Source organism: Stegostoma tigrinum, chromosome 3 (genome assembly GCF_030684315.1).
Source record: "Stegostoma tigrinum isolate sSteTig4 chromosome 3, sSteTig4.hap1, whole genome shotgun sequence".
NCBI lineage: Eukaryota > Metazoa > Chordata > Chondrichthyes > Orectolobiformes > Stegostomatidae > Stegostoma > Stegostoma tigrinum.
In genome coordinates, this window is record NC_081356.1 from 64,524,792 (window position 1) to 64,537,800 (window position 13,009).

Genomic DNA, 13,009 nt, shown 5'->3' on the forward strand with positions numbered 1-13,009 from the left:
TGCAGGAACAGCTGTGGGTCAGACAGGCTAATCTCTTGTGGGTACAGACCATTTAAATGTTACTGGTGGCTGCAGGAGTGGCAAACGAGTTGCAAAATCAGAGTAGAAGCTTGAAAATGTTAAAAATATGCCCACAGTAGTGCTTTTGAGGAAGCAGTGCAGGATGTCATAATGAACCTTTCTTGGTTGTCAGGACATGATAGCTCTCAGCATCCTGCATCGAGAAGTCTGTATGGTCCTGGTGAGTAGACATCAGCCAGCTACCCCACTATGCATTGGTTCTTTCAGCTCTATTGTGGGACATTTTCTCCTGAGATGAGACAAAGTGAGGGATTTTGTGAGATACAAGTACTTGGCACTTTTCGCTATTAAGAGCTGATGTAGATGGGCAAGTATTCCAAGTGAATGAGAAAGTAGGAAGCACAGAGGATAGGAATGGGAAGTAGGCGGGGAAATGAGATATATGAGAGCCACTGGGAGAAGATACTGCTGTCTTGGTGGGAGTTTGATGCAGTAGCAGAGTTAAAATGAGCATAAGGTAGCAGACAGAAAATGGTGACATTTACCCTTGTAGGAAGCAGAACATCGTTTATCACTTAAGGCGTTGCTGAGTGTTCACATAAACCTTGGAAACAGCACTGACCTAAATGACAACTTCAGAGCAGCTGGTAGCATCTTGTGTTGTGCTCTCCTTTGGTCATCCAAGGAAATGAGGATGGCCCTCATCTCCACTACAATCTACAGGTCCTAGTCAGCAAAATGGGGTGCCAATTTGCCTCTGGAAGACATCTCCTTCCCAATTGTTCAGTGACATGAACCACAAAAGACAGTTCTTGACTTGTAGCATTTGAAAAGGTGCATAGTTGAGAGTTAAATATGGGGCTAGCAGCATGAATCTCTGATGGTCCTAGCACTAGTAAGCATTTTTACCACTGCCAAGCACAAGCTACAGCAATTGTGGAGTTGTGACGATATGGTACCTACAGAATGAGGTAAGCCGTGTATAATTGAGAGAGAAAAGAAACCCTTGAAGTAACTCCCTGAAATCAACACAGTCACTTTCTAGAAAAATTCTATTAATACTGTATAAACTAGGGACAAAATTTTCAAATCTGATTATAGCTTCAATAAAATCCTAGATTTATTTAGTGAATTACTTAAAATGTTTACTTACTTTGATAGGTGAAATATGGAAATACTCATATAGACTGACAGGCGTGGTGTCAACCGCAGATTCAGTCAACAGCTCTGTATGAATATACTCAAGATCCTTCTTGAATAGATCCAGCTTAAAAACAAATTAGATTTTGAATTTATAAATTAGAACTGCAACCCCATTTGTCACAAATTGTGTGGTTAACATTTTGTTGTTCTCTTTTGTACTCAAGTTGGTCATTCCGATTTTCAGTATCTTACACACATCTAAAACTTCATTGCATGCATTTAGAGCTTCACCAAAATACGGAGGTCTGGGTTAAATGCGAGGTTGAAGTGCAAATATTTTAAGTCTGACCCCAAGCAACATCGTGACTGCCCAATGCTGGTTGTAATTAGAGAAGATGGGGTACGCGATCAATCCACTCTCAGTGGGTGCACTGAAGCATTTTTAAGAAAACAGCGTATCCTCATTTTAGCAAGATTTCTATTTCTAACCATCATTGGCTTGATTTCTCTGATCTCTGGAAATTGACAGGTAACATATGGTAAGAAAAGACAATCCTTAACAAAACTGTTTCCCCAGTTCTGCTTGTGGATCAGGGGAAATGAGTGTGATGCATTCAGCAGAGGCCAGGCTTTATCTACAGGAAGACTTGGAATCAGAACAGTGTGGAAAAACTTGATGAATTGGATAGGCATCAGAAAGGGCAGTGATTGACTGATTTTTGACTAATGTATTTATCTGCCGCTTCAAATGTGCAACCGAAAGAAACTGCATTTATACCCAAATAGAAATAGTGAAATTGTGAACATCTTAGAAGTAAACAAAGAGGTATTAAAATAAATGCAAGCTGGACCTTTTTTCTGTTTTTACTTATTCTACATATGTTTGTTTTCTACCTTTTGCTCTGCAAGAACAGTATCTGTTGATTGGGTGAATAGATCCATCACAGCATAAAGAAAACCAAGATCTAACTTCAGATCCATTTCTTGAATTAGGACTTTAAAATACCTGTTACAAGTATATAACATAATCTTTATGAGAAAACAATAATGAAGATTAATCTCAAGTTGAAGTCAACTAAATGCAGCTAATTAAAATATGTTCATCATAATTATAACCAAAATATTGCTAATTCATCACCTGAGCAAGCAAAAATTAAATAGCCCTTTGCTATAGGTGGTCCTTTGTTTGTATCCCATTTTAACTTTGTCTGGTTATCTACAGCATTCTATTCTTCTTTCTTTGTAGGACTTTTCTTTTACTTCTTCATTACATTTTTGTCTTACATCATGAAATCTTTCTCCTTTTGTACACATTTCCCACTGCCTACTTCAGACATGTTGTTTTATTGAACTGGGTTCTGCAATATAGTGTGATCTTCTTGCTGCTGTCCAATGAACGGATTCATTGTTTTATTGGATAAAATGTGGATTCGTGTGATAGGTTGGAGATTCAAGAACAAAATGTAAAAAAGGTTTTATTCTGGACCCACATGAGACAATGACGGAATGAAAAACTAAGATAATCTAGTCATTGCACCTTCATGAATGGAGGAATCAGACAGATGTTTTAGTTGATAATGCACGTGTCTTTCAGTCAAAAGCAAGAATTTCAAGCCTCAGTTCAGGATGACAGCATGCAAATTAAGGTGACGCTGAATGGGCTGAAATGAGGGAAGAAAATACAGCAGGAATATGGCAGTCAGCCTGTCAAACTCGATCTGTCATTCAATTTGATCATAACTGATGACCTACCTAAATATTACTTTCCCTAGATACTGTGATGTCACTGGTGTCCAGAAATCTATTGAATCTTTTGAAACAAACTCAATGAGTGAGTTTCCATGGCCCTCTGGAGTAAAGAACTCCAAAGATTCACCCTTGCGACTGAAGAGATACCTCCTCATCTCAGTAAAAAATGGCTGATTCCTTATTCCACGAATACGTCCCTCGGTTCTAGATGCAGGAGTAAGTAACCTAGTCTCATACCTGGATAGCTGTTAAACTGAATTCCAATTTACACCACACATCCATCAACAACACGCCCCATTTCTCATCACCTACGCAGAACCTGACTCCCACCGCGCTAACATTAAATTCTTCTCCTCTCTCCCCACTAGGTTGTAAAAGTAGTGGTACTCTTTGACTTCCCTTGACTATCCTGCTCAATGAGCGACCTGTCAGATTTCAAGTAATGTCCACAATTCTGAAGGAGTCCTAACTGGAATCTCCTGTCAGAAACGCAGAGTTTTTTCATAACGGAATAAGGAAAGGAGTGGCAATTTCAGTGCAGTTGCCACTGCTCAGAAAATCTGATCCAAATATTCTAGGGCTCACAAAGACTCTGTACAAATACATCTCAACATCATTACACCTGTAATCAAATCCCTTCGAGATAAAGATTAATATAACGCTTACCTCGCTAATTGCTTGCTATACCTATATGCTAGCTTTTACTGACCCATAAACAAGGGCACTCAAAGAGCAACTGACAAAGGAAGAACCGTCTTTCTGGAGAAACGTTCAGCTGAGATCATGTCTGTTGGTGATAATGGATCCAAAAGGCTCATAATACGATCCAAGGTCAGGCAATTTTCTCCAAAAGCCAATCAGATGCTGGTTTTTAATCATTTCTCACTTTAGGACCTTGCTACAAGTGAAGCAACTTACATAACAACAATAATTCTACTTGAAAAACAATCTGGCAATATTAAGTGCACCAAGACTATTTTTCAAACACACAAACAGTGGAAATAAAGACAGATTATAAAAGTTTTCCTCCAAAATGGGAAATTACAAGACTCTGTAAGTGTAGGCAACTGGGGTTCAAGCAGGAATCTAGCGGAATCAGAGTAATGACCTTTATTTTTTAAACCTAGCATTTAAAACATGCAGCATGAAATAAATACAAAAACTTTTTGAAAGTTTCTATAACTAAATTATTACAATAAACTTTACTGTTTCTGGAAGTCAATATATAGGTTTATAATCATATCTCTATATTTTTTCCACTTTGTTTTAGAAAATTATTTAAATAGAAATGTAACCTTCAATCAAATTTTAACCATGCTATATGTTGAGTTGATGCAGTTAACCTACCATAATGAAATCTTTAAAATGTTTTTATCTTCCTGAAATAATTGCACAGAGGCTGGTATCCTGTCATCAAGGCACCGTTTATTTATAAGACCATAAAACCATAAGACATAGGAGTGGAAGTAAGGCCATTCAGCCCATCAAGTCCACTCTGCCATTTAAATCATGGCTGATGGGCATTTCAACTCCACTTCCCTGCACTCTCCCTGTAGCCCTTGATTCCTTCTGAAAATGCGTGCACATTGCATGGATTCTGGCCAGCTAGCCAAGAGTTAGCCCCCAAGTGAGGAGACTCAGACTTCTGATTACATCTGTCAGCCAGGGCTCCCTTATTGGCCCAGCCTAACAACCATAATCAGGGATCTCATTCCCAATGACTTCCACTTGGACAACCTTGGTCCAAACACTGTTTCCCAACATCTCAAGTGTAATTTGTTTTAGTAACATGATTTAATGGTTCCAGTGCTGACAAAATCAAAAGCAGAACACTACAGATGCTGGAAGTTGAAATAAAAACATTGAATAGTGGAAATACTCAGCAAGTCAGACAGGATCTGTGGAGAGAAAAGTAAAAGGTCATTTTAGGAAAAGTCAGAGATGTAGAAGAGACTCTTCCCAGCCACTGAATAATATTAACACTGGTGAGAAATTTGGAGGAATTCTATGACAACATCAATGTGTTTCCCAATGTTGACAGCAAAAAATTCCCATTTTCGAATCAAGTGTTGATGAGTGACTGTTGTGACTGTTATCAGTGAGCAGAGAAAGGCCTATCTGCATGGACTGACATCATCATTCCTGCGTCCTCTCACCTCATTGGTATGCAATTTCTCATTCTCTCACCCATTGGATAGAACCTAGACAGCAACAATTCCTGAAATGAAATTCAGATTGGTAACCTGGCAACTCTAATTCACCACTTGCCACTCTGGCTTGCCTTCTTCGAAACCAGGCACCAACATCTCAGGGCCCACTCCATGGACAGTGACTGTCCACATCCAAACCCATCTACCAAATCCTTTAAAGTCCCAAGTCAGCAAAATGGGGAGCCAATTTCCCTCTGTCTAGCATCTCTAGGCAATTTACAGGAACTGATAAGGACAGTTAGACTGTCCAAGATTGACTAGTTGCATGGCAGAGCTTTAAACCAGGAATCCCAGGTATAGTCGCATCCACATGGCTGTCAGAATTTCCAGGATTTTGATCCACTGACAGCAAAGGTAATGGTAATACAGTTTCAAATCAGAATGGTTTGCAGTGTGGAAGGGAACTTGGAGGCAGTGATGCTCCCATGTTTCTGCTACCCTTGTCCTTTTAGGTGGCAGAGTTTGTCAATCTGGAAGGTGTTATTGATGGGCCACTGGGAAGTTGCTTGTAACAGGGCTTACTGCTGTCACAATATGTTGGTAGCAAAGGAAGTGAACGTTTAAGTTCCTGGACAGGGTGCTGATCAAGCAGACTGCTCTGCCCTGCTGTCATGCTGCTTGAACATTGTTGGGTCCATATCGATGCAGGGGGATATTGCATCACACTCCTGATTTGAGCTTCGCAAATGTCAAAAAGGTTTCAGGGAAATAAGGTGGTGAATTATTCACTTCAGAATTTCCAGTTTTTTACCAGTTGTCACTACAGTATGACTGTGGCCTGTGCAATTGTTTCCGATGAATCCCCTGTTTATTGTGGGGAATCAGTAATAGCGATGCCATTACCGTCAAGTGGAGATGGTTAGATTCTCTCTTCATAATGATCCGTGCCTGGCACTTACATGGGATTAATGTTACCTGCCAAGCCTGAATATTGTCCAGATCTTGCTGTCTTTGGACACAGATTGTTTCAACATCTGACGAGATGATACTCATGGTGCAGTCATCAATTAACATTCCCACTTTCAACCATATATTCACAGACAAGATCAATTTCACATTTATGACTTACCTAAAACGAGTTATATCAGACTTCCCTGCGAACCTTGTGATAATACTGACATCAGCAAAAGGCTTTGGTGCTATTAAGAAAAATCAAAATATTTAAGAAATATCTTTTTCTTTTAAAGAGTCAATTACAGAATTGCTTCTAATTTTCTGAACTGAACATATAATTCCAAAAATATTGTTGTTTTGATTCAAGAGTTTACATTTCATTCTTACATAATCTTTGGAAAGGAGATAATAAATTCACGTAAATACTTTTAAATGACACAATGTAAAAATTAACACACAGTTGAGGTCAAGTACTTGCAGGATTCCCAACTCAGTGCTGCAGAACTTAAAATTGCAGTTAAAAAGGATCAAGCAAATATAACCTCCTTCTAAATGAAGATTTCGTAGCTCCAAGCTCCAATGATTTCAATCAGCATCATTAAGTTTACTTTAAACTAGAGTTCATAGCGATAAAACAGGACACTGAAAATTTCAACAAGTATTTATACGAATGCAAAAATAAGTTTTGATGTAATTTACAGCCAATATCACATTTAACACATTTCACACAGCAGAGCGCACCAGTAAATTATACAAAACCAACCTGAATCCATGGTGACTGACTTGGGGGGAGTAATTGGATAAAACGGAAAAGGAAAAATGGCCCCAGACAGCTGATTTTGAATCTGAGAACAGAAACAAAAATAAAGTAGCTATTTATTTCAAAAACAATAAACATTATCATAATAACATATATGCAATATTACTATCTTCAATCAGCATAAAATTAAATTTTAATGATGAGAATTAGAAAACACTTGGTCCAGAATGACTGAAATGTATTTAAAGTTTAAGCATCTCCCGGTGACCATAGTATTTTTTTCAAAAGCAGAAAAGAGAGACAATTACAACTACTGGTCTTCCCAGATCTCAGTTTTCTTCTCCACTAATGATCACAAGCTTTGCAACTTGTAGAAAAGAGGCTATTGAGCACCATGAAATGGAAAATTTCTTCCGTGGTCCATAATTCATTGCCAGTGAACCATTTAATAAAATTGACTGCAAATGCCGCGAAAGGTCCAAACAACTACTGTGTAGTGATTGTAATGAGATCAGTCAGGTGGACCTCATTGAACAAGTTAATAAAATGTGAGGCTGGATGAACACAGCAGGCCAAACAGCATCTCAAGAGCACAAAAGCTGACGTTTCGGGCCAAGGCCCTTCATCAGAGAGGGGGATGGGGAGAGGGAACTGGAATAAATAGGGAGAGAGGGGGAGGTGGACCGAAGATGGAGAGAAAAGAAGATAGGTGGAGAGAGTACAGGTGGGGAGGTAGGGAGGGGATAGGTCAGTCCAGGGAAGACGGACAGGTCAAGGAGGTGGGATGAGGTTAGTAGGTAGATGGGGGTGCCGCTTGGGGTGGGAGGAAGAGATGGGTGAGAGGAAGAACCGGTTAGCGAGACAGAGACAGGTTGGACTGGTTTTGGGATGCAGTGGTGGGGGAGGGAAGAGCTGGGCTGGTTGTGTGGTGCAGTGGGGGGAGGGGACGAACTGGGCTGGTTTGGGGATGCAGTAGGGGAAGGGGAGATTTTGAAACTGGTGAAGTCCACATTGATACCATATGGCTGCAGGGTTCCCAGGCGGAATATGAGTTGCTGTTCCTGCAACCTTCGGGTGGCATCATTGTGGCACTGCACGAGGCCCATGATGGACATGTCATCTAGAGAATGGGAGGGGGAGTGGAAATGGTTTGCGACTGGGAGGTGCAGTTGTTTGTTGCGAACTGAGCGGAGGTGTTCTGCAAAGCGGTCTCCAAGCCTCCGCTTGGTTTCCCTAATGTAGAGGAAGCCACACCGGGTATAGTGGATGCAGTATACCACATTGGCAGATGTGCAGGTGAACCTCTGCTTAATGTGGAATGTCATCTTGGGACCTGGGATAGGGGTGAGGGAGGAGGTGTGGGGGCAAGTGTAGCATTTCCTGCAGTTGCAGGGGAAGGTGCCGGGTCTGGTGGGGTTGCTCTTGCTCCCCAGAGGAGCTCGAACAGTTCATCCACTTCACCAACGCCTTCCACCCCAACCTTCAGTTCACCAGGGCCATCTCCAGCACATCCCTCACCTTCCTGGGCCTCTCAGTCTCCATCTCAGGCAACTAGCTTGTAACTGATGTCCATTTCAAGCCCACCGACTCCCACAGCTACCTAGAATACACCTCCTCCCACCCACCCTCCTGCAAAAATTCCATCCCCTATTCCCAATTCCTCCGCCTCCGCCGCATCTGCTCCCACGATAAGACATTCCACTCCCGCACATCCCAGACGTCCAAGTTCTTCAAGGACCACAACTTTCCCCCCACAGTGATCGAGAACGCCCTTGACCGCGTCTCCCGTATTTCCCACAACACATCCCTCTCACCCCGCCCCCGCCACAACCGCCCAAAGAGGATTCCCCTCGTTCTCACACACTACCCTACCAACCTCCGGATACAACGCATCATCCTCCGACACTTTCGCCATTTACAATCCGACCCCACCACCCAAGACATTTTTCCATCCCCACCCCTGTCTGCTTTCCGGAGAGACCACTCTCTCCGTGACTCCCTTGTTCGCTCCACACTGCCCTCCAACCCCACCACACCCGGCACCTTCCCCTGCAACCGCAGGAAATGCTACACTTGCCCCCACACCTCCTCCCTCACCCCTATCCCAGGCCCCAAGATGACATTCCACATTAAGCAGAGGTTCACCTGCACATCTGCCAATGTGGTATACTGCATCCACTGTACCCGGTGTGACTTCCTCTACATTGGGGAAACCAAGCGGAGGCTTGGAGACTGCTTTGCAGAACACCTCCGCTCAGTTCGCAACAAACAACTGCACCTCCCAGTCGCAAACCATTTCCACTCCCCCTCCCATTCTTTAGATGACATGTCCATCATGGGCCTCGTGCAGTGCCACAATGATGCCACCCGAAGGTTGCAGGAACAGCAACTCATATTCCGCCTGGGAACCCTGCAGCCATATGGTATCAATGTGGACTTCACCAGTTTCAAAATCTCCCCTTCCCCTACTGCATCCCCAAACCAGCCCAGTTCGTCCCCTCCCCCCACTGCACCACACAACCAGCCCAGCTCTTCCCCCCCACCCACTGCATCCCAAAACCAGTCCAACCTGTCTCTACCTCCCTAACCGGTTCTTCCTCTCACCCATCTCTTCCTCCCACCCCAAGCGGCACCCCCATCTACCTACTAACCTCGTCCCACCTCCTTGACCTGTCCGTCTTCCCTGGACTGACCTATCCCCTCCCTACCTCCCTACCTATACTCTCTCCACCTATCTTCTTTTCTCTCCATCTTCGGTCCGCCTCCCCTTCTCTCCCTATTTATTCCAGTTCCTTCTCCCCATCCCCCTCTCTGATGTAGGGTCTAGGCCCGAAACGTCAGCTTTTGTGCTCCTGAGATGCTGCTTGGCCTGCTGTGTTCATCCAGCCTCACATTTTATTATCTTGGAATTCTCCAGCCTCTGTTGTTCCCATTATCCCTCATTGAACAAGTTCCTGGATTGGGGCTGTTAATCTAATTCAATCAGGGAGATCTGGCTGACACATAAGAACAAGAGTGTTAAACATCTAGCTCACTCTAACAGCTGGCTCAAAGGCAGCTGGATCGCTTTCGAGGATTTTTCATGCGTCAATAAAGGGTGACTTAGTGACAGGATTCTGGCCTCTGTGCAGTTACTTCTATAGCTATGAGAGAAAAGCATGCTTCTGAAAAAAATTCACTTGCAACAGTCATCTTTGAGCTGGGGGAAGCATTTCTGGCAACATGCCATTATTTGGGAAGCTTGGCTCGTTTGATTCTGCTGTTGAAGACTGGGCCCAACGTGTGTAAAGAATGCATTTTTCTTCCCCAGGCAAATGATATTGGAGCAGATGAAAAGCAACGTATAATTCTCCAGACAGTTTGTGGGCTTGCAGCTTTTTTTTTTGTTTATTTGGAGCCTAATTTTCCCTGAGACACTAGGCACTAAAAACGTTTCAACAGTTGATGGACCTAGTTAAGGAATATTATAACTCAAGCTGCCTTTAGTTCTGAGACACTATCAGTTTCACGCAACAATTCGAGAACCAGGGGAAACCGTATTGGTATTTTTGACTAGGTGAAGATGACCAGCAGAGGCATGCGACTTTGGTTTAACCTTTAATGAGATGCTGAGACACTGTTTGGTATGTTGGATTAATGGTATAACCATGCAAAAGCAGCTACTAGCTGAAGCCAAGTGGACTTCAAACAGGCAATACAACTGGCCCTGTCATTGGAAAACTTAGGTAAATGGAGCATATGAGTTGCAAGGTATTCTGATGGAAGTGGACACCCTCATCAGTCCACCTGAGCTTGGTGAACACCACTAGACTGAAGGCAATTGCACAGCCTCAGTCATGACACATCCAGAAAAAAGGGACTCTAGGTCAGACCATGATAAAATCCCAAAACAATGCTAAGCCTTAGCCAAATTGTTACAACTTTCTTCAGGATCCGGGCAAGCAATTCTAGTTGCTGCCAGCATGAGGACTCAAGACAGCAAGAGATTCCCACTGGGCCTAAATGAAGTCAGAGAACTCAGTAGTCAACCTGCCATCTAGTTTGGAACAGTTGAAGTGCTTAGCAGCATCCAAATCAGGACTGATCAAAACAAGCATCTAGTTAAATGGTTACCAAGTTCTAATGGAGTTAGACACCAATGCAGCCATTTCAGTGATCGTGGAACCAGTTTTCAACAAAATTTGTTCTAGTCTCCAACTCTTAAGTTTGCAGGAGACCTCGGCTAGGCTGAAAACCTCTCCCAGAGACCCTTCACAGATTAACGGTACAACTTCAGATCCAGTCTCTTATGACGCACAGCTGGTTCACTTAGAACTTGCTATAGTAAAAGACTTGGGTCCAAGCTTGATGGGACGAAATTGGTTAAGAAAGATTCACCTAGATAGGGTCAACATTTTTCAATTAGAGACATTTCCAGTCATAGCTGATAATATCAGGCTTTGATCGCAGAAAGATCTGGCCCTGGCAAAACTCAAACAGTTGGTGATGGGGGTGAAGACAAAGGGCCATCAAAACCACAACTGGAATCTTTTGGGACCTGGAGAGACTGGATCACTGTAGAGGACGGCAAATCATAATGGGAAGCAATAGTGATTGTCCTGAGCAAAGGTCGCTGCCTAATACTGGCTGAACTCCACTAGGGTCACCCAGGGGTTTCCAAAATGGAAAATATCTATTGGCCAGGATTGGATATAAATATAACTGTGTTGGTGGGATAGTGCTCTGAGTGCCAACAAGGACAAAAATTACCGCCAGCAGTTCTCTGACATTTGTGTTAATGGCAGGGTTAACTCTAGATTTGGTTATACGTCGACTATGCAGGCCCTTTCACGGGGTCAATGTTCTCAGTCACTGTGGATGCCCACTCAAAGTGGCTGGATATGCATTGACTTAATTCATCAAACAGGGGGATGACAATAGAGAAACAGCACACATTTTCTGTGTTACATGGACCCCCGCACGTATTGGTCACAGATAATGGGCAATCGTTTACCAGCAGGGAACTTCAGCATTTCCTAAAGTTAAAAATTCACAACACTGAGTCACCAGAGTGAATTTTCGGCTGGTTAGCAGGAATAGGTGATCCAGAAATGGGTAGATTGCCAACTCCTATACTGCCTTTAAAAAGTATCTAATAATGTCTCTTTCACGTAACGGCCACTTGGTAGGAGTCCACAGAGCACAAAGAAAGCGCGGACAGACCATCAATCTGGAATGGAAAGCTGAGGCAGAAAGGCCAGAACAGCAAAGTTGGTCCTGACATCCATTTCAATGCAACCCTGGCATGAGACTTTGCCAACCGCACCAGAAACAATGATTTGAAGGTTAAAGCTATACCCCCGAGAAGATGTTTAAAATGTTTTAAGTATTGCAGTGGGTAGATTTTAAGTGTGGGTGGCCTTTAAGGTGAGTTATTCTTGTCCCATGCCTGAGAAAGGGCACTTAAATGCATCTGAGACATTTCCTATATGAAAAACAAGCATTTGTGAGCAGACTTGAAATTAGTCTTTTAATTCTGTCTTTTTTTTAAAAAAATCATCCGTGGGATATAGACATTGCTGGATGGGCCAGCACTTATTGCCAGTCCCTAGTTTCCTTTGGCAAGCTGCGTTTTCAAATTGCTGCAGTTTGTGTACTTTAGGAAGATCCAAAATGCCATTACAGAGGGAATTCCAAGATTTTACTCAGTAACAGTGAGGGGATTGTGATATATTTCCAAGTCGGGATGGCAAGTGGCTTGGAGGGGAGCTTGCAAGTGGTAATGTTCCCATACATCTGCTGCCCGTGTACTTCAAGTGATAGCAGTCATGGGTTTGGAAGATACTATCTTTGGTGAGTTTCTGTAGTGCCTCTTGTAGATTGTACACACTGCTGTTACTGAGTAATGTATTAGACGAAGTGGACATTTGTGGATGTGGTGCCAATGAAGCAGGCTGATTTTTCCTAGATGGTCTCAAGCAGCTTGGGTGTTGTTTGAGCTATATTTGATGCAAGTACAATATCTGATCACACTCATGACTGTTGCCCCTTAGATGATACTTTGGGTAGTTTCTCCACAGACCAGGGAGAGAATGGACCCACCAGCTGGTCAGAAATATGGACTCATAGCAGCTCCACTGTTTGACAATAACTCCCCAAATCTCATTCTTCAGATTTTGTGATAGGCTGAATGTCCTCATTTCAGAAAACAGGAAGAGATGGCCTCCCAGCCACATAAAAGCAGTTTGGTTAC

The 13,009-nt window shown here is 42.8% G+C and overlaps 1 protein-coding gene across 1 annotated transcript in view; it reads right to left on the reverse strand.

Annotated features, from left to right (window-relative positions):
* Window positions 1-13,009, reverse strand: part of vps13a (vacuolar protein sorting 13 homolog A) — a 379,786-nt gene that overhangs the window by 84,760 nt on the left and 282,017 nt on the right. Inside the window, exons 57-60 of the mRNA XM_048527513.2 lie at window positions 6,781-6,862; window positions 6,193-6,262; window positions 2,059-2,170; window positions 1,175-1,288 (exon numbers count right to left, since the gene is read on the reverse strand). Of these exons, the coding sequence (XP_048383470.1) occupies window positions 1,175-1,288; window positions 2,059-2,170; window positions 6,193-6,262; window positions 6,781-6,862 (378 nt within the window). The remainder of the gene's footprint in view (window positions 1-1,174; window positions 1,289-2,058; window positions 2,171-6,192; window positions 6,263-6,780; window positions 6,863-13,009) is intronic.